Source organism: Tribolium castaneum, chromosome 7, assembly GCF_031307605.1.
Source record: "Tribolium castaneum strain GA2 chromosome 7, icTriCast1.1, whole genome shotgun sequence".
Lineage (NCBI taxonomy): Eukaryota > Metazoa > Arthropoda > Insecta > Coleoptera > Tenebrionidae > Tribolium > Tribolium castaneum.
In genome coordinates this window covers 5,054,898-5,077,650 of record NC_087400.1, presented here as the reverse complement: position 1 = coordinate 5,077,650, position 22,753 = coordinate 5,054,898, and the positions used below count along the sequence as shown (strand labels likewise).

General features: G+C 28.6%; 1 protein-coding gene across 6 annotated transcripts; it reads right to left on the bottom strand.

Annotated features, from left to right (window-relative positions):
- Window positions 1-480: 480 nt before the first annotated feature.
- LOC657315 (neutral ceramidase) lies at window positions 481-22,455 on the bottom strand. 6 transcript variants are annotated; one of them, XM_064357799.1, is made up of 14 exons: window positions 22,329-22,455; window positions 21,974-22,163; window positions 18,281-18,412; window positions 18,087-18,230; window positions 17,859-18,035; window positions 17,631-17,758; window positions 14,966-15,164; window positions 14,629-14,838; window positions 9,904-10,275; window positions 6,842-7,075; window positions 3,285-3,380; window positions 3,061-3,228; window positions 833-948; window positions 481-738 (listed from the first exon to the last, which is right to left on the bottom strand). In XM_064357799.1, exons 3-14 carry the CDS (start codon window positions 18,401-18,403, stop codon window positions 558-560), a joined length of 2,148 nt encoding a protein of 715 aa, XP_064213869.1. In that variant the 5' UTR covers window positions 18,404-18,412; window positions 21,974-22,163; window positions 22,329-22,455; the 3' UTR covers window positions 481-557. The 6 variants fall into 6 exon arrangements, with proteins under 6 accessions (XP_064213869.1, XP_008198651.1, XP_064213867.1 ...); XM_008200429.3 differs by lacking the exons at window positions 21,974-22,163; window positions 22,329-22,455 and adding an exon at window positions 21,586-21,870 and having other exon boundaries at window positions 9,904-10,098; window positions 10,156-10,275; XM_064357797.1 differs by lacking the exons at window positions 21,974-22,163; window positions 22,329-22,455 and adding an exon at window positions 21,586-21,879.
- Window positions 22,456-22,753: the final 298 nt, after the last annotated feature.

Here is a 22,753-nt window from a genome sequence, read left to right as displayed (position 1 = left end):
TGCGATTTTTTAATAATGTGCTTGCAGACGCACTAAATTGTAGAAAAAATTAAATAACTTTTGAACGGTTAAAGTAAATTGCAAAAACTAAACTGTTTTATAAAGCCTAAAAAGTGCAAATTTAAATATGTATAAATATACAAAGAGTGCCGTTTAAAAAAACTATGTTAATGGCTGCACTGTAAAAATGAAACACCCTGTATAGAGCAAAATAATTTAGAACGTACACTTCCTATTTGCAGTGTTATTATTTGATTTATTTCGATATTTTTGGCAGTGTAGGTGGAATCAAGTCAATGACTCACCCTGTATATAGGAATCAATGCATATTTCCGCAGTGCGATTTAATATAAAGCACAATGGGTCAATAATTTCCAGGAGCAAGATCTGATCGCATCAATTTAATTAAGACATATTGCACGTTACGTATGATTTTCCCGCATAATTGGGCATAATTCATGTTAATTAAAAAATAATAAATTCTTATAACAACTTTATTGATCTACAATGGCAAGAAATATAATACATTTTAACTAGAGTACTTGTCAGTCTTACAATCACTTAGTGACTTGGAAAGTATCAGTTGCACCGCTGTATGGGTGAACCCCGCCAAAAATATGTTGGAAGTGTCCAAAGTGGTGTATTCGGTAAAGTCCCGGTGTTGCGTCGGAAGGAATTTCCCACTCAATTGTTGCCTCACTTCCACCAATCAGCGTTGAAGTTCTCGTCCAAGTAAACCTGATAATTAAGTTAAACTCAAATTAGTAAGACTACAAACGAGGATTAATTTTGTTGTTATGCATACTCTGCATTTCCCCCGTTAATTACTCACTTTGTTTCCCAATCCGCGTCGGTGGCAAGGACGATCCACTTGCCATTGTCTGCTAATTTTTCAACAGTGAGGAAAGTTTTCTCGGTCATTAGGTTATTACGAGGGTGGCCAGATACCTAAATTATGGCACAAATCAGAAAAAAAAACGAATTTACGATTTAGGATTTTTTATAATCTACCGTTAAAGAGCAAAAGGTTGGCATTACTATAAATAGTAATTCTTTTAATTAAGGTTGATACAATTTTTATTTTTACCTGGCAGATTCAGTTTAAAAAATCTCAAATTGTTTTTAATTTTCAACACGTACAACATATGAAATTATTTCTACGACTAACGAATTCAAATTTCAGTAATACTTCCGTTTCGTTTGTCAAATCTCGAGTGCAAAATGTCAAATACTGAATAAAGTCTGTTCTTTATCAGAACTTTGACACTAACAGTTGATTTAAAAAAAATTAAATATACTTTGTTGTAATCTGAATACAAACTGCTTAAAAATGCTTGTCTATCAAGTCACCCATGAATTTTAAATGTGTTGTGACGCTTAGTTTACATTGTGAACACTGTTGTTAGTCACAAATCCGTCAAATTAAGACAAAAAGTCTTTAAATCTAAAAATAGAAAAGTATATACAACAAAGAAATGAAGAAAATATAAAACTCGAAACAAAACACACCCTTAATTTGAAACAATCTTGTCAAACAATGCCAAAAAATAAAAATAAACATACACAATAGTTGTTCAAAACGAAGCGACATAATGATTATGAATTATATAGTAACCGAACTGCTGAACAATCATTTTTAAACAGTCTGTAGATTACTGTAAAAATTGTCTTTTGCTGAATCGTTTCTCCAGCCTTCCTGATTAATTTTCCCAAAATATTTTACCATTGTCTCGTTATTAACAAATTATTTTTGGCGAATCGTTCTTAAAATTTTACTTCATTTTGCAGAAAACAAAGCTAATTAAAAAAACAATCACTTCTTTTGGAAATAATAATAAATAAATAAATAAATAATAATAATAATAATAATAATAATAATAATAATAATAATAATAATAATAATAATAATAATAATAATAATAATTTTTGTTTTTTCAAAATATCTTTTTTTCACTAGTTTTTAGACGAACTTTTTTTGAGAGAATAATTTGTAGAATATTTTTGAATTTTGCAGAAATAAAAAATTATGAAAGAGCCTTCAATAACTGTGGAAAAAAATATACAAATAATCAAATCTTATGACTGATAAATTTTTGGTTTTCTCAAAATAATTTATCTCTGGATAATTGTTTAGAAAGATTGAGGTTAAAATTATTTGAATTTGCCAGGAATATCTTTTATCGAAAAGTAAGTAGTCGGCTTGTTTGCAACGCTTACTTTGATGCACATTAACACAAAAAAGTAAAAGATCGTTGACTGTAAAATATTTAAATATACAGGGTTTTTAAGTAATCTCCAATATTTGCCATATTTTTACTTAACTTTATTTACTACTTAAACAACTATTTAAACAAATGTCAAAAATTAAAATTGAATTTTAAATTATATTAAAAAAAAAATTTTAATAAAAATTTAGCTTGTGAAAACTTTTTCTTGTGAGGCCAAATTGTTAGCTTGCTTATGGGGTACATTAATATAAAAATACTACAAAGAATAATAAGACTTTTAAAATATTAACATGAAAAGTTGAATAAAAAACATTTCTTTGATTATCGATAATTCTTAAGCACTTTAATAAAATTGATTTAAAAAGTTACCTTGACTTTAAAATAAAAATTAATTTTTTTGTACGTATATGTTAATGTCATTACACTCGCAATAAAATTTAACAGCAATCTATAGAATCGTAAAAGTAGTAAATCACTAACAAGAAGTTATTTCAATACAGATTTTTTAAGCTGAACCAGACAAAAAAAATACGAACAAAAATTAACTACAGAGTGATTCACATAAACTAATTTTTAAAATTTTGAAAAATTTTTAAAAATTCGTAAAGTTATATTATAGTTTTATCAAACATCTGTAGACATTTTACTATTCAGACATTCCTCTCATTATTTTTACACCAAACTTCCAATTCCACCTCTGAATCCTTAAAATCCAGACAAAACCCTCTCTAAACCCGCCAACAATCAGCCAAACCGCTCTTTGTACCCGATTTAATTTCAACTGTCATTCAACACAACCTTTTTAATGTCCTAGAATTGAACACAGACTTACGAATTTCGCTCGAACTTTGCTTCCCACTCTTGCGCTTTTCGGGGGCTGGAGTAAACAATCGCCGAAATGATGCATCAGACCTGGAGTATCGAACATAACCCTGGGTTGTAGTGAAATAACTCGCTGGGAAAGGTCGGCAGGTAAAGGCCCGGAGTCGAGCTTTTCTCCCTTGAAAAATATCATTTTGGATATTTTTATTGTATTGAAATTAAAGTGTAACTTACTTTGAGGAGAGCTTTAGTCAGCTGTTTGTATTTTTCGATGTAAATGGTAAGCGTGTGAGGCCCGTAAATAGTGGAAGCTCCCTCATATCGCTGCATCTGGAAAGAGGATTTTAATCTCCGGAGTGAAAAAAAATATGTTTCAGTAATGTTATTTAATAAAGTGAGGAGAAGATGAAAATGGTTGATTTAAATGTAAGAACTTGTTAAATTCAGCCCTGTTATTGCGTAATATATGGCAGAGATGTTGTTCTACGTGGTTTGGGTGCCAATTAAGCTGAAAAGGTTTCACGATATTAAATACAAATACTTGTGTAGTGGTGTCTGTGGAAAATTTTCAGGGTAGGATTAGGCATAATCAGATTCATATCGGAATATAAACAGGAACCGAGATAGGTGCAAGGATATGAATAAGTAACTTAATTTGGGTGATGAAGTGGCTTACATATAAACGAAAAGCTCTTTAAAACTAATCGAATTTTCAAGCGAAATCTTTTATAATTATTAGTTTTTGAGATACAATAATAATATATAATTTTAGCAGACTCACTCTGTAGATTATTACGGTAGAAATCTTTTTTTGTTAGTTTTTGTCACAATGTTTTATATGTATTAGATAAGTATTACGTAAGTTGTGATATAGAGCCGAATTAAAATTAGTGCCGATAAAATATTTCACCTGTCTCATAAAACATTGAGTTATGTGACATCAGACATTTTACAGTTAATTACTTAATTAACACAACAGTTTACGATTTTTATATTAAAATATACTTGGAAGTAGTTCACAAAATTAATTTCTTGTACAATAAAACATTTTTTTCTATACAGTGTGTTAGGAAATAGTTTAGCAAAAATTTTAAGGTAGATGGAGAATGGAAAAACAAATTGATTAAGCAAAACTTATTTAAATCAAAAATGCATAGTTTTCCCAAAAAATTAAGTGCCAAATTTTGAGAACCGCTGAACTAAAATTAGCGTAAATTTTAATATTATTGACAAAACTGGAGAAATAAATTAACTAATTGGTCCACTGCGTTATTCTATTTCAATTTGTTTTGTTATTAAATTTATTTAATTTTACTACCCCGGCGCATCCACCAAAAATGTTACTCATAATTTTTTATTTTTACTAATACTAGAGCTACAAATTTAAACTAAAATAAAATTATTTAAAATATATAATCAAACGTAATATTGTAAGTCCGTCAAAGATATATTTTTGTCATTGTATTTCAAAATCTATTAACTACACAAAATTCAGAGCTTTCTGATATCCTTCTGAATGCATACGATTTTATTCAGAATTTTTCTACAATTCCGTAATGAAAGTGATAAAATTAAGCTGAGTTTAAATGTTATTTTGTGTAAAAAATACTATAAAATAAAAATAATAAAAACAAAAAACAGTGGCTCTCAATAGGTGGGTTAATAAAAATTTCTGAAAAAAGTACTCATTTTCTGGAAAAATAATATACGAGTTTTTATAACACGTCTGATCATGACAAATTCTCATACGAAATATTGCTAAGCCATTCTCTAACGCCCTGTATATTTTTTATTACTTTACTATTTTTTCAACTAATACTAAAACACATTTTGAAAAATACACCTATTTTTTTAGTTAATTTATTTAATTTAATTACATCTTACTTGATTTATAAATTTAATTCAGATAATTTAATTAATTTTACAACTCCGGCGCATCCACCAAAAATGTTGCTTATAATTTTTTATATTTACTAACAGTAGAGCTACAAATTTAAACTAAAATAAAATTATTTAAGATATTATTTAATTAAATGTAATATTGTAAGTCTGTCAGAGATATATTTTTGTCATTTTATTTCAAAATCTATTAACTACACAAAATTCAGCGCTATCTCTTATCTTTCTGAATGCATACGATTTTATTCAGAATTTTTCTACAATTCCTTAATAAAAGTAATAAAATTAAGCTATGTTTAAATGTTATTTTGTTTAAAAAATACCGTAAAATAAAAATAAAAAACAGTGGCTCTCAATAGGTGGGTTAATAAAAATTTCTGAAAAAAGTACTCACTTTCTGGAAAAATGATATAGGGGTTTATAACACGTCTGATCATGACAAATTCACATACGAAAAATTGCTAAGCCATTCCCTAACGCCCTGTATATTTTTTATAACTTTAAAATTTTTTTAACTAATACTAAAACACATTTTGAAAAATACGCTTATTTTTTAGTTAATTTTTTAATTTAATTACATCTTAATTGATTTATAAATTAAACTCAAATAATTTAATTAATTTTACTACCCCGGCGCATCCACCAAAAATATTGCTCATAATTTTTTATATTTACTAATACTAGAGCTACAAATTTGAACTAAAATTATTTAAAATATTATATAATTAAATGTAATATTGTGAGTCTGTCAAAGATATATTTATGTATTTTTATTTCAAAATTTATTAACAAAATTCAGCGCTTTCTCATATCTTTCTGAATGCATACGATTTTATTCAGAATTTTTCTACAATTCCTTAATGAAAATGATAAAATTAAGTTATGTTTAAATGTTATTTTGTTTAAAAAAATACCGTAAAATAAAAATAAAATAAAAATAAAAATAATAAACAGTGGCTCTCAGTAGGTGGGCTAATAAAAATTTCTGAAAAAGTACTCGCTTTTTGAAAAAATAATATAAGGGTTTTTAACTCGTCTGATCATGACAAATTCACATACGAAATATTGCAAGGCCATTTCCTAACACCCTGTATAAATACAGAATGAAACAAACTATTTTATATTTTTGAAACTTTTTTAAAAGCAACAATATTTCAGTTTTCTAAAATTACGAAATTGATTCACGATCACATTTTTCACTTTCGCATTATTGCTTATTTGCAGGAAGAAGGAAATTTAAACGAATGTATTTTATCACAAGCTAAGAAAAATAATTTAAAAATTCATTATTTCGCCAATCTTATTATTTCATATTGCTCTCATAAATATATTATGTCAACTTTTTGGGCGTCGACATAAAGCAAAATATTTATGAAGTGAAAATATTCCAAAGTTTTTATTTTGCTACAATGAAGACGTCGTAAAATATTTATGTCAGCGAATTATCGATTCTCTAGATGGCTTCCTTTCAAAACTGACGAAAACAAATTAATAAATACAAAGAATTTTTTTCAATAAATTTATCTAACACTCAAAAAAATTCTTACGAATAAGAGAGAAGCGTCAAATTGTCGTATTCAGGGACCCTAGAGTCTAGACGATCCAAATGAAATAAAAGGTCAACACTTGCCTTTTCACCCAAAAAAAATCAGTTTTAAACATTGTTAGACGTTCAGGAGTCTAGTGATTTGCTAGAAAGTACACACAATAATGTGTTATCAAATTTGAACAAATCAAATTAAATTTAGCGGAAGTTCCGTTCAATTGATTGCAAATGGTCAAACAAACCCCAATAAATCGGCCAATGTCTGCGCATAAAAACATAAAATTTTCCCGTTCCAAAAATTCGTTACATAACAGTGTACCAATTCGGAGATATTACGAGCACTCACTTGGTATTCCTCCGGCGTTGTTATGTAGCTCGTGTAGACGTTACTCAGGCCCGTAATGATCGCCTTTGTGCCAGGGGAAGCCCCGCTTCTGACGGCGGTTTCCTGCACGCCATTTCGGAGACGTCTGCCAGACATTGTGGTGAATTCGCCGGGAACGGCAATTAGAAGCACTTCACCCACTTGGACGATTTGCGTGGAAACAATCCGCGGTTGCCACTGATAAGGGATGGAAATCTGAAATTTGCGCAAAAAATGAAAACTTTTCCAACGAATGTTGGTTTAATAAACGAGTTGATTGAGTTTGCGAGTGAATAAAATCTGGGGAATACAAATAAAGCGCCAAATCAAATTGACAAAATTAATTAATCAAAATATGAAAAAGCCAAATTATTTGGAAACGAAGCAAAAACCGTTTATTCAAAAGAAATGACCCGAATCCAACTTTTGCAAATAATTTGCTAAGGACAATGTTGTTTTGTAACATTGCAATTTCAATTTGGTTACCTGTTCATGTTGTGATAACTTGATAATTTTGAAGTGAAGTAGAAAAGATAAGTTTTTTTTTCAATGTTTGCAGTAACAAGCTTATTTTTATATAGAGCACTGCAGTTATTTGCGGTTGATGCCTCCCTATGCCTATTGTATTCAAGTTTCTATTTTCAGACGCGAGATAACGATTCTCAGATTCACCAAGTTTGCTTATAAAAGGCAGAAAACTCACTGGAGTAAAAATGTTTGCGAAATAAATTGATAACAAACCCAAACTTATAACTTTTTCCGATACAATGAAATTATTATTCATGAGAATAGTGTTTTGATTTAGATGTTAATCATTATTGTTTTAGCACCAACGATATTCAAGATCTTTATAAATGACTTAATTTATTTTTAACTGCATTTTTGGTAAATTCATAAAAAATTTGGTTACCCGTATTTTTTTATTTTAATAAATTTTTAGTGTTAAGGCTAAAAACGCAATTTTTGATCGCGTAACGTAGTAGGCCGAGCCACTCCCATTTCAAAACGCGCATGCGCTTTCACTAACGCCTACTACTATTTCGAGTATTACGCATTGTTTTGCTACGTCAGGTTAGTGAACCAATCACAAAGCTAGTGGGCGGTTCTCGGCCTGTGACGTCATGATGACTTAAAATTCATTTTTTAAGCATTTTTGCAAATTTTTGGGCATAGATCTCATAGAAATTGTGTTGTTTTCCACTAAAGTTTCATTATGTTATGGTTTTAAATTAAAATAAAAAAATAAAAAAAGTGAATAACACTTATACAAAACGCCTAAAGTTTTTGGGTATCTCGCTTACGCTCGTTGCATAACGACAGCTCCCGAACTTTAAGCTTGTGTTTAATAACTATTTAAATATGAAGAACACTGTAGTAGATTATATTATCAATGAGAGAGAAATTTGTACCTAATTTTGAGATGTTCCGAGATATTGTAAGGTACTTTTGAGTCATTCTGTTTATTGATTTTTTTGTATTTAAAATAAGGTGTTTTTTTAGTTAATAAGTAGTTTTTATTAGAAAAGAAAAAACATTGACAGTTTAAATTTTAAATAGAAATCATAATGTTTGTAGCAGATTATCTAAAACGTCGCCCATACCGCTCCCGACTTACCCTATTAAAAATACTTAGTAAATTAATACTAACAATATCGATTTTTTTACTGTGGCTCTGATACTCTCTAAGTCGTGTTAATATTTTATATTTACATCTTAACCTGTAATTACATATTTTACATTAATTATTGAAACAAAAATATACAAGTTATTGCGATTTAAAGTTTTTTTGGAAGAGTTGGCACGTCTTTAAACAATAAATCGCTGAAATTCATATTAAACTTGTCAAATGTCATAATGTGGTAAACTTTAATTTCAGATAATTGATTTTTTTAAACAAACAAGATATCTTGAAAAATACATTGTTTTAAACAAAATTACGTCAAAAATAAGAAGATGTACAAAGTGTTCAAAAATGGTTGTTCATCAGGTCGACTATGGAATTCAAATTCAATGTGCCGCTTCGGCCAAATGACTATTGTCGTTTCATCTTTGTCAAATCTTTGAATTAGCTTTTTACTTATTTTTTAACATTTATTGCAAAGTTGTTTCATGTATATGGAGTTTCTTATAATTTGTTTTTATATTTCCATGATTTATTCTTGTTGTGTATTATTTCGACGAATCTGTCACTTTGACGGCATTCACAATTCAAATTAAGCGGCACATAACGTTCAAATTTCATAGGTGACTTGATGAACAATCATTTTTGAACACATTGTATAATCTATAATCAAGCAATTTAGCTCATTTTTAGCCAAATTTTTAGTCAATAAAATATTTCAACAAAACAAATGGCAAAATAGAAATATCTTAACTTTTTTTATACGATTTGTTTCGTTTTTAAGTGGAAATTAACAATACCGATAGGAAAGAAATACCGAAGGATTCTTAAAGTATTTAGCATGATTTTAAACAAGAAATTGTTCGAAATCAACGACTGAATAAAACAAATTTCCATAAAATAATAAATATATCTAGAATAAATAGAGTTTGGCAAATAGTTAATTTTCAACACTTTACCATATAACTGCTAAATTGCATATTGTATATATTTGATTTAATAAAAATAATTCCCAGCTTCTGAATAACTTACAGATACATTATTCATTTTTGTAATTAATAAGCAATCACATTTTTTTTCAATAGTTTCAGTAATGTTTTTTTTAACAAAATTGTTATTATAATAATTAAATCAGGATTAAATAATGGTCAACTTTTTGACATTTCAGATAATGAATTACAAAGTCATTTAAGAGAAAAAAAAAGTTAAAATGAGTGAGTGACTCTTCTGAGTTTGAGTAAAAAACTCGCGTCATCTTGAACTTAAAATTCATTTGGATCAATAACTGCAAAGCAGTCAGTGACCTTTGAAATTAAATTTTCGCATTCGTGCAAATGAAGCGTTAAAAAGTGGAAAAACACAATAACACAAATTTCCCCCGCAACTGCAACACGTGTACCAACTTAATTAAATATGAAATTACCCTTCCGGCGTTGATTAAAATTGGTTTAGGATGCTGGCACCTGATGTCTTCTTCCGTCGGCTTGAACAGCAAGTCTCGCAGAGTGTCCCAATGGGAGTTTGTCGATCTGGTGCCTTGGGCAAAGCCAAACTCGCCCACTCCGTCGGTGGTACCAGCAGCGAAGCTGTAACCCATCGCTGGGAGGCACCCAGTGACCTGGCAAAGTGACCCGAGTTTAGAGTTTTTTTCGACCATGATGGGCGAAGGTCTTACATGGGTTATGGTACCGTTGGGTAGTGTGATGGTCACGTTTTGAGACGGCATGTCCACGTATTGGTGAATGTGTCTGACAGGACCGGTCACCTCTTTCGCCTCAGAGGATTGTAAAAGAATCTGAAATATTTTTTAATTTTGGCCGGGATTGAAGGGTCGGTGAAATATTAATAAATCGCGCTGAAATGAGGAATGTTGCGAAAAAAGCTGATTCGATTTCGGGTTTGTGGTTTATGCATTGTTAAATTTTTATCTCTGAAAATATGGAAATTTGATAACGGACTACGGCGAAATTTTATTGATGTGTTTCCATTTTAATTGACTTTGATTAGAATTTTGTGTAGGGCTGTAGGTAACAAAACTTACGAAGAGCTAATATAAAACTGACTTTGTGATAAAATATTTATTTTTTTTTAGAAAAAAACTTTTATTTAAAAGATGCACTAAAAAATAAAAATAATGTTTTTCTATCAGAGGAGAATATTTTTGCTTACAAATTAAAAGCTTCGGAAACAGTGCTTAAAATCACAATTTGTAAACAAAAATTATTTTTTTTGATAGAAAAACATTATTTTTTACTTTTGAGTACATCTTTTAAATAAAAACTTTTTTCTAAAAAAACATTTTTTTATTTTTTTATTTATTGCGCTATAGTCTTTACTTATTCCAAACGTCTTTTTCTCTGAGATTTAGTTTTGTCGCATTATTGTAACACCCTTGTTTTGCGGATTTGTGCAAACTTATTTAGTGGTATGTGATAGCAAACAGCTGTTACAAATAAATGTTATAAATAAATTTAAAAAAAATAGCGACATTTGTAAGGAAACATAATAAAAATGATTAAATATTAATATATTTTCCAATGACCAACATACCGTTAATGTTTGGAAATCCGTTTGGAAATATAATCCAAAACTTCAAAACCCCATTTAACCCATTTAGATGGTATTTAACCACATAGGATTGCAGATTACGTAAGTATGTAAAATTTCAGTTCATTGAGACAACGGGAACTTTTTCAAATTTGGCCCCAAAAATATGAAACAGACAGACAGACAACAAAGCAAGTTAAATAAAAATTAATAACATTTTTAACTTTCTTTGTTTCTTACGCTGATGAAATTGTTGTTGATTAAAATAATAATTTGACCTGATAGTACTTAATAAATTAAGAATTTTTGTCAAATAAAATTTTCAAAAAAAAAAGATTGAATCAGAAGTGAATATTACATAAATTCTTCTCCTTTAATTTTTTATTTTTCAGAGAAGGCAAATATTCGTGTAATATTTAAAGCAGCCTTCTCTGATTCTAAATTCAGGATAAAGTAAAAATTACTACGCTACGGGAAACTTGATTTGATTTCAAATCAATTTACTTCGCCGTAATTTTTCCATGTTGATGAATTTAGAGATGATTAAACAATACGTAGTCTTGATTAATCGTAAATACGCAAACATCCCTAATAAACATGACTGTTCATCAGTTTATGACAAAGACAAATATCACATTATTTTTTTGTATGAAAAATATTGTGTTAAACATTTTTTTTGCATTATCAATAATAATAATTTTTAAGAAGTTAAAAACTTTATTAAGGTGTCAAAAAGATTGAACAAATACAGAAATTATGTAATTTAGGATACATTTTTATTAATTAACCATAACTTTTATTGCGATAAATTTTATTACAAAAAAGTTACAAAGTTAATTTAATTAATTGAACTTATAAATCTATAAAGATTTTTGACCTAATTTGGTACATTTTTGAGTTCTGTGTGTAGTGAAATCCATATTTGTCACTGTTGATTAAATATGTATTATGCTCGTAACATTTAATGTTTTGGAAAGAATGTCATATTACAAGAATAATAAAATAATAAACGCCTATGTGTCCCATGTTTCATTTCTAGCTCATGTTTTTGGTTTAATTAAATTCAACACTCAATGTCCTGTATGCCAATATTTAATTTCCGCTACATTAAAAATCAGCACGTTTAACAATTAACATGAACAAAATAGAGTGATAAAAATATTTAATTTCTGGCAAATTTGTAAAACATTAACGCTTATTAAACTTTTCACAAAGAAACACGGAAAGTATATTTCAACTTTGATGTATTCGTATTAATTTTATGTTTGTATAAAAGCCATTTTTTACATAAAGCAAGTAAAGGTAACTGCCACATGTGCACTCTTACCGTTTTTATAATCATCGGAAAACTTTGTCCGGGAGATAAAGTAAAAGTACATTGTTGTAAGAATTAATTGTGGTAATTGTATCAGGAATCTGACGATTGCAAAATTTTGCCTAAATCTGGAAAAGCCAATATTAACACATCGCTATATGAAAGACAATTATTGACAAAACTAAAAAATTTAAAAAACTTTGGAATAAAAGAAAAAACACTTTTGCACAATGTTCAGCTTCAGTGTCATATGTTTTATTCATTTCTATTTTAGGGTTTATTAAGTTCAAAATCCTCTGGTTCTTTATACATAGTGATTCTGTAAGTTCACTAATTAAAGATGTCTCCTTGTAATGAAAGTTTCTAATTTTTGTTTATAGATTTTTATTTGTTATTTTTTTTTCGTCTATATATTTTTATACATTTTTATATCAAAATAAATTAAATAGCACTGCAAATGGGAAGTCAAAGTGCACGTTTTAAGATTATTTTGCCCTATACAGGGTGTTTCATTTTTACAGTGCAATCTTTAACATAGTTTTTTTAAATGGCACCCTCTGTATATTTGTACATATTTAAATGTGCATTTTTTTAGACTTTATAAATCAGTTTAGTTTTTGCAATTTGCTTTAATAACCATTCAGAAGTTATTTAATTTTTCTACAATTTTGTGCGTCTGCAGGCACATAACTAAAAAATCGCAGTGTGCTTGGTTTTTGAGATATTGAGTTGAGATTTTGTCTGTGTGTACACAACTGTCGGGGGTATCTTTCGACAACAAGACTGTTTATTTGCATTGTAGCATTACCATGCTGTGACACATTCATTTTGCTAAACTTTGAAAGACCATAACTTGATTTTTTCAAATAGCATTCTTTGTATTTTATTACTGTGTATTATTCAGAATTTCATTTTACATCTTTTTTCCAAAAGTTGCTAATTTCGGAGATAACTTGGTTTTTTTGAAAAATGTACATAAAATCTTTTGGATACCAACATAGTATGCCATGTAAAACAATAAATTTTGACATAACAACATCAAACTAACGTTTTTGTACGTGACGTTTTGATTTTGTTGTGAAAATGAATTTTTCATGTAAATTGCATATATATCTCATCGAAATATAAACTTTAATTTTGATAGAAAATCATTAAATAAAAATAAAAAAACGGCAACACTATTAGAAAAAATATGCAAAAAAAATTAAATTTTTTTTTGTAGAACTGATCATGCCACATTAGAAGCGGTGAATTTTTAAAAAGAATTGACCAATGTATTACTTTATTGCTTAAGAATACCGTCATTTTAAACAGTTTTGTAACTGCAAGTAATATGTTATCGCTGTTGATTTGTTATACCTCAGTTTTTATTTCTTTATTTCTTCATTGTCATTTTTATTTAATCATTTCTTGTCAAAGTTTTATTAAAATTTATGTCTAGATGAGATTTCTAAGTATGTATTTTACGTGAAAAATTCATATTTACAAAAAAATTTAAACATAACGTACGATAAATGCCATTATGACATTAGTATGTCAAAATGTATTGTTTTTCATAGCACGCTACATGAGTATCCAAGAGATTTTGTGTGCATTTCTCAGAAAAATGGAATTATTTCTTTAACTATAAACTTTGGAAAAAAACTTAAGAGGTAAAAAAGATGTAAAATAAGACGCTGAATAATAATTAATAATAAAATACAAAGGGTGCTATTTAAAAAAATCAAGTTATGGTCCTTCAAAGTTTATGCTACAATGCAAATGTATGGTCCTGTCTCCAAAAAATACTTCAGACATTTGTTTACCTACGAACAAAGTCCCAACTTAATATCCCAAAAACCAAAGGCACTGCGATTTTTTAATTATGTGCCTGCAGACGCACAAAATTGTAGAAAAAATTAAATAACTTCTGAACGGTTAATGCAAATTGCAAAAACTAAACTGATTTATAACGCCTAAAAAATGCAAATTATAATATGTACAAATATACAGAAAGTACTATTAAAAAAAATACGTTAAGAATGAAATACTCAATTTGTAATAAAGGTATTCAAATAAAATCAAAGCAGACTTATACAGAAATTTTGTTACATTATTTTTTTTTGTTTTCCTTTTTTTATTCTAAAAACTCAAAAAAAATCCAAAAATTGGGGTTGATTTTTTCACAAAACAACCAATACCAACAAAAAAAATGAGAATGATTTACAGATAATCTGCTTTATAGAAATTACAAGAATAATAAAGCATAGTTAACAATCCACTTGTGCCACAAAATAATTATTTTACCTTCGATTTTTCAAAAAGTTTCTCTGCGATTATTTTCGTACTCTCAAACATATCCTCGCCCGGTCCTGCCGCCACACAAAACTTTGCTTGTCCGTCGCACGTACTCGACACAACATCGCATTCCTCCCCCGTCGTCACACACCTCGGCCCTTTGGTGTTCGGTGAAACGTCCCCTAAATTGGTGGACGCGAAAGCCGCCACAATCCGTCCCTGCAAACGAAAGCTCTTATTTGTTGGCGACGAAACTAAATCATTTTGCTGGTGTCACAAGTGATTAATGACACGAAACGTGATTTATTGTAACTGCTTAATGAAAATATTAACAGATTTTGTTTACTTGGCCAACGAGCGAATTTTTATTCAGAGATTTTTCGAGCAGGACGGACGCGTAGCCCACATTATCGGAGGTGATTAGGCAGTTTGTGTTGTTCATGGACGTGGGATGGACGGGAAACCAGCTGATGACGCCGATGAGCGAGTTGGCGGAGTTGACGAGCTTCAGCTGCACCATTTCTTTGTCCACATTGTATTTGTATCTGAAATAAAATACAAACAAACACAAAATAAATTAGAACTACCTACCTATATACATCTAGAAATGTTAGAAAATTGACAACATTTACAGGAGAAAAAACAAGACCAATTTACCCTTAACTAAAGTTAAGTTCCAAAGTGAATGATCTTTTCATTTTTTAAGAAAAATATAGTGCAATTTTTAATACATATAATATAATATAAAAATTTAAAGATACTCGTACAACTATTTACTTATATTTTTCTTTAAGATATCGCATACAGAGTGTCCAAACTAAATCTTGCACTTTCGAATATCCTCGATTTTGTCGAAATTTAAAAAAAAAGCAGAAACAAGTTAATTTTAATGTGAAAAAAAGAAGCAAATTTTGTTTGTAAATGTTTTTCTGCCGCCTTCTTGCACAAAAAAATATAGCAGGAGACAATAATAATAATAATTAATAATAATAATAATAATAATAATAATAATAATAATAATAATAATAATAATAATAATAATAATAATAATAATAATAATAATAATAATAATAATAATAATAATAATAATAATAATAATAAACTTTAACTTCGAGAACATATCGACGCAGAATACCGTTTGATAACGCTATAGAAACGTTTTTTAAAAATTTATTGTATTTATAGTTTGTATGGAAGTTGCTGATGAACATTTTAAACAGTACATTGTTAAATTCAATTTTTCCACTCAGTATTCTAAACAGTGTTCTTTAAAAAAAACATTGTTTTAAATTTAAAAAAAATTAAGATATACCACTGTCTTAGATACTGACCTGACCTGACCTGACCTAGCGTAATTTTATAAAACTTATTTTTTTTTCTTTGTTACATTTCTGGTAAAGTTATTTTCATAAAAATGCTCGTTTTGTTTATTTATTTTTTTAATTTCTTAAACAATTTGGCTTTAAACAGAGTAATCTTAAGAAAATTTTTGCATAACAATATTCTAAAAAAAATTTTTCTTTCTTCTTCTCCTTATTACGGGTAATTTTGATTATTATACATTTAATGCTTTACTGCTTTAATGCTTTATACCTAAAACATAATAAATATATATATTTATATATATATTTATATATATATATATTTATATATATATATATTTATATATATACATATATATCACAAAAAAAATTTTTAGCACATTTTTTGAACAGCGTGTTTATACAGGAAATGGTTTAGCAAATACTCAAAGATAGATAGAGCATAGCAAAACAAATCGATTAAGCAAAATTTATGTCAATCAAAAATGTATAGTTTTTTCAAAAAATCGTTCCAAAATTAAAGTCCCAAATTTTGAGAACCGCTGAACTAGAATTATAAAAATTAGCGTAAATTTTAATATTATTGACTAAACAGCAGAGGTAAATTAACTTCTTAATCCACTACGTTATTCTACTACTTTAATTTGTATTTTGTTATTAAATTTTGCAAAAAAAACCAAATTTTTTTTGCCAAGACCGGGATTCAAACCTCCCACAAATAAACATGTTGGCCACATTTTTGAAAAATTCTCAAAACGCCTATAAGCCACCAATTCCATTTTGTTTAATAAAAAAATTAACTGTTAGGAAACACACACAGTGGCTCTCAACAGGAGGGTTATTACAAATTTCTAAAAAAAGTACGCACTTTTTGAAAAAATGATCTAAGGATTTTTAATTCGTCTGATCATGACAAATTCACATACGAATTATTTTTATATTTTAAAATTTTTATATTTTTTTTGCATTTAACTTTTTTTTTATATGCCAACTGACATTTTGAATAAGTATTTTAGATAGTACACATTTTTATCATTATAGTAAAAATAAAAAAATTCAAAAAATAAAGCAAAAATGCAAATAGAATAATATAAAAAAAGTTATAAAATTCTGTTATTGAGAGCAGATAAAAGCTTTATCTTTTCGTCAATACTTTATTTTATAAGAGATGATTGTTTTGTGCTTATTTATTTATGTTTTTATGTCATTTTAAGTATTTTTAACCATGTGCCGCTTATAAAAATAGTTAAAAACAAAAAATAAAATTTTCTTATGAAAAAAAAGTTGAATAATTTTCTATTAGTTCTTAGATTTTTTATCTTCTCATCAACGTAAATCGTTTTTAAATGTACGTTCATATTCGATTCACATTTAAAAATATTAGAAAAATCTTTTCAAAAATCTCAAAGTCAAAACAAAAAAACTGAACAAAGATATTAATAGATTCAGCACGTTTTAATTTTATATTCATATTTATATAAATATTTTATATTTTATATTTTTATTTATATTTATATTCAAAATTTTTGCAAAAAAAAACTTTTCTACTTTTAAATTTAGTCATAATTCCTAGGAAATATTATTAGTTCCACCACAAAATTTTGAAAAAAATTCTTTCCTAAAGAAGTTTTTCTCGTTTCAGCAAGGCTGAAGACTATTTTTTCTTTACAGCACTTGTTTTATACCTACTTTTCACGTTCCTCCTTAGGATTCAGCAAATAGGACATTGGACTTCTATTAATATTCGCTCCAATCAACTCCCCTGTCGTGATAAATATCTTCCCATCTACCATATTCTCATGCGCCCTGACAACAGACTGAAATCAGATTAATTTCGATAGATAAATCAGTAGTAAAATCGAATTCCGCGTAAAAACTTTCTAGCAGAAAGCTCGATCAAGCGGATAATGTTCTTACCCTCGTGATTCCATCAACAAGAGCGTCAAACGTTTCTTTCACAAATCCCAAACTTGGAATATCATACATAAAATCCATCAGAAATCCTCCGGGAGCGCTGTGAGTGTGTGTCCCGCTCAAAATTAGGTTACTCTCAGTGTAGACGTCTTTGTATTGCTTGCCGAGGCGAGAAATGACCTAAAACTCCCAACTTTTTTTTCTGTTAACACACAGTTTGAAAATAATTACAGCCTTGCGGACCCCATAGGCCATCATTCCAGCGTCCACGCTAACGAAAGCAGCCCTCTGAGACCCATCATCGATGACAAAGGCGCGAGAAAATTGACGCAAATGTATCCCGCAACCCTTCTGATTCGATTTTCCATAACCCATCTAAAATTTACCATCAATTCAATTTTTTCCCATTTTTTTTTATTTATTACAAATGTGACTTCAGCTGCCGGTCCCGTACAGTCGGCTATTCCGACCCCAATTTTGTAGAGCCCCAAAGTCGTGCGGAGACATGTCGATAATGTTATAATCCAGACTAAGAGCTTTTTTCGCATTTTACACTCCTGAAATTTACAATTTGTTATCAGTTATCGCCTCGTAACCCTCAGAGTTACACGATGACGTCAATTTTCCCTCATCTAGTTTGGAAACCTCACCCCTTGAATCATATTTTAGGCGGAAAGTCTTATGCAAGTCTGAGAGAAATATTGCTCCTGGAGACAGATGTTAGGGTCATAGATTGGAACTGCTCTCTGTCCTAACGCGGTATAAATTTTGCTCGCTTATCGGATATTGATTGTTAGTTTAAGAGGATTTTTAAGAAAATTAACTAAACTTTCCTATTGCTAATTACAGCTACTTACTTTTCTGCAATTGCGTTAAAAACTGTTGTATTTACGTCGAATAAAATTTTATTATCAAATTGTGACAATCTATCACTTGATTGGAAAAATTCAAACACAACGCGTCTCACCAAAAATACGGTACAAATGCAGACGGTCGTGGTTTATGCTTTTTAAGTGGCAATGTAATAAAATTTTATTAAATAAGCAGTAAGAGAGCAAAATAAAAATTTTAACTACTAGTAGGGGTTTTAAAATGACTAAATAATAGTAATAATAATTGAGATAAATACACAGGGCGTAGAAAAGTCGATAGAAAATAAAAAAAAAAATAATGTCAGAGTTTAAGATACGTTAAAATTTCAAATCTTGCGAATTTAATTGTTATTCCTATGGCAACAACAATTAACGACCTTTAAATTAGCAGTTTTGTTACAGAATACGCCCCAATAACACTTAAAAGACATCCATTGTGAAGACAAAAGTGAAGTTTTCTTTGTTGCAACTTGAAGCAATTTTTAATTAAAACAGAAACGATACGAAACATTTTACAAAACTCAAGAATTCAAAATCTTGGTACTAAAATATCAAAATTTTTGACTTTTAACTTTTTTGGCAGATGAAACATGTAAGTCACAAAATTTTGTCAATGGTAATTCACAGAATTACTTAACTGTGTCAAACATGGCATAATATGTGTGCTTGTAGAGCTTTTAAACACGACTCTGGACTCTAAATTTTGTTAAAACCAAAACAAAAAATCATAATTTAGTTAAGAAATTGCAGTATTTGTACTTTTTAACGCTATTATTTTACATTTTGTCAAAATGAAGCCAAAAAATTACAAAATTAAATCAAAAGTTACGTAATTTTTGCTTTTCTTGAAAGTTTTAACGTATTTTTGAGTCAAAAATGTAGTTATTTTTAAAAATTGTGTTACAGATAAGCCGAAAAAGTACTAAATTGGGTCGAAAAGTGCATAATTGTTGCCTTTTTGAAACTTTTAAGCAAGTTTCTGAATCAGAAATCTAAGAGTTTTTGCAGTGTCTCAAAAATTGAAGAAAATAAAATCTAAAAAAAATTGTTTTTTTTTGTTTGTTATTTTTCTTTTAGAGATCCAATTCAGTACGTTATTATAAAAATGGTTGTTTTATTTAGTTTTTCTTAATTTCGTAAACTGTAGGTACAATTTCCAAAAGATCAAAATTAAAAAAAAGTAAACATTTTGAGAACTTTTGAATTTACCAAAGATTTATAATAATAATGACAACTTTACAACACATTTTTTTGTTAAAACAATGCAGAACAAAAGTTTTAGCAAAAATTCAAAGGTAGTTAGAGAATGACAAAACAAAGCAATTAAAAAAAAATTACGTAAATCAAAAATACGTAGTTTTTCCAAAAAATCTTTCTAAAATTAAAGTTACAAATTTTGAGTACCGCTAAACTAGCAAAGAAGAATTAACTTCTTTGTCTACTACATTATTCTTCTATTTGTATTTTGGTATTATATTTTACAAAAAAAAAGCAAAAATATTTTTTGCTTGGACCAGGATTTGAACCTCTCACACAAATGAACATGTTAGGCACAATTTTTAAAAATTCTCAAAACGCGTTTGCGCCACCATCTTCTTTGTTTAATAAAAAAATAACTGCTAATAAGCTACCATAAGACAAACAGTGGCTCTCAACAGGTGGGTTAATAAAAATTTCTGAAAAAAGTACGTACTTTTTGGAAAAATAATATATGGGTTTTTAACTCGTCTGATCATGAAAAATTTACATCCGACATATTGCTAAGCCGTTCCCTAACACCCTGTATAGGTTATACCTATTTTTTTTAGATGAAACCAATTAGTACCAGAATTAGTACTCCAGCTGACCAATAATAATAATAATAATAATAATAATAATAATAATAATAATAATAATAATAATAATAATAATAATAATAATAATAATAATAATAATAACAATAATAATAATAATAATAATAATAATAATAATAATAATAATAAAATAATAATATTAATAATAACTAATAATTTAAATCAAATTAATGTCATTTAAATGATTTTTATTTCAAACAAATTTAAAAAAAAAACAGTTTAACTAAACCACTCTCAAGCAGTTGTGCTTATTACAAAAAAACCATTTTTTATAACGTGATTTAAGCCATTTCAGCCACAGATGCAATATTTTTGAATTCTCTGTTAATTAATAAAATAGCTAATAAAAAATTTCTCGGCATTGGTTTTTATTATTAAATTACTTTTATGAAACAAATACTCCACATGTGTTTACAACAACACTTTTAATTAAATTAAAACTGACACGTTACAAAAGCACAATCATAAAACAAAACATTGTTAGTAAAATCTTTTACTTTATAACTTTATTTATTTATTTATTAATGACAGTAAAATAATTTGAGCAATTTTCAAACTAATTTGCTTAAGGGTATTAGTTTAAGTCAAAGTATTTGATAGAAACAAATGTAACAAGCGTCGTTCATTTAAACCAATTTTTAATATTTTATAAACTTTTGGGTTAATAATATAACGTGATTTAGACCTCGCAGCGCAACAAATGCAAAATTTTTGGTTCTTTCTTGTTAAATTACTATTAGAATTGGCATTTTTTTTTTGTAAAAAATCGGCTTAATTTGACCAAAACTAAACCATTAATTTTGTAGATTCAAAATATTTAAATTTCTACCCTTTATTATGTTTCAGGTTAATTTCAGATTAATTCTGTTTTTTAAGCATAGTTAACTGTACATGTTTATTTGCTTACTTTTGGTCAAAATCATTCGTTAAACTTTCCCTAATCGCGCTTACATAGAGTTTAATGCCGGTAATGTGCAACACCCACGCTCCAAAGTTTCCACTTACCTTTTCACTCAAAATGAAATGTCGCATTGTTTACGGAAACTCCCGGAAAATTAAATTTGCGAACATTTACCTCCACCAATTTAACTTAAACAGAGGAGTTCTTTATTTGGGTATTTTTCTCGCCAAGAAAATTGTCCCCAAAAAAATATGTTAAACATTGTTCACAAACAAAGCAATAGGTAATAAAAGTGTGAACATGATGGTTTTATCATCTCGAACGTGTTTGCAATTTAGCACGTGCTTGTTTGTTGCAAGTGTCTCGACTTATTTAGACTTAAAATTGTTGTTAATTAGCTTTCTGTTCATTGACTTGCAATTTGCGAGATAAATGAACTAATAATTTTGGACGGTCACGACTTTTATGGGAAAAAATAAAAAGATTTCAAACCTTGGTCACAATATGGGGCGTTTAAAAATTTTCCAGGCTTCGAATTTTTCCGGTAAAACTTCGTCCAACACTGTCGTGCACCAAATTACGTTTGATAAACACCACTCTTCGCTGGTGTAACTCACTGTCATGGTTGACTCAACACTTCCGAAGAATTTTGCCTTGATATTGATCCACTCACCATAAACATCTATTAGAATAAATCGAAAAAAAAATATAACGGTTAGCTCGCGCTCTTCAGATCACGTATGACGTAACAGAGTGAAAGTATCTACACAGAAGTCATCTTGTGCCACTTAAATCGGTGATAACAAGTGTTTATATTTCATGTGACGATAAATTTACGAGTACTTACGTACGAATTTTCAATTTTCAAATTTAAATAATAAAAAAATCGATGGGTGTCAATGTACGGTTTTGGTTTAAGTCATCGTTTATTAGTTGCACGTAAACAAAGAAACCTAACACTGACAATGACAAGCGTTTGGATGTCAATGATAAGTACTTCCGCCACTGGTGCTTTGTAGGAAGAATTAATCCAATGTCGATGGCTTTGTTCTGCTTCGTTAAGCTGAATTTTACTTTGTGGTAATTTGATCAGTTTACCTCAAACCTTAGATTAATAACAAATGAATTTGTAACTAGAACATTTACGAAACATAATCTTGTAGCCACCTGTTTGATATAATTAATAATTTTCAACAAACGAAATCAAGGTAAAATAATTCTTGCATGCGTTACATATTTTTACAAGATAGTAATTAGAAATCGATATGCACG

Coding starts and splice junctions, on each gene's coding strand:
- LOC657315 (XM_064357797.1), bottom strand. CDS start 21,612: ATGCGACATTTCATTTTGAGTGAAAAG. Junction 7,076..9,903: donor TTTTAATCAACGCCGGAAGG/GTAATTTCATAT, acceptor CGCAAATTTCAG/ATTTCCATCCCTTATCAGTG. Junction 739..832: donor GACGCGGATTGGGAAACAAA/GTGAGTAATTAA, acceptor CTTAATTATCAG/GTTTACTTGGACGAGAACTT.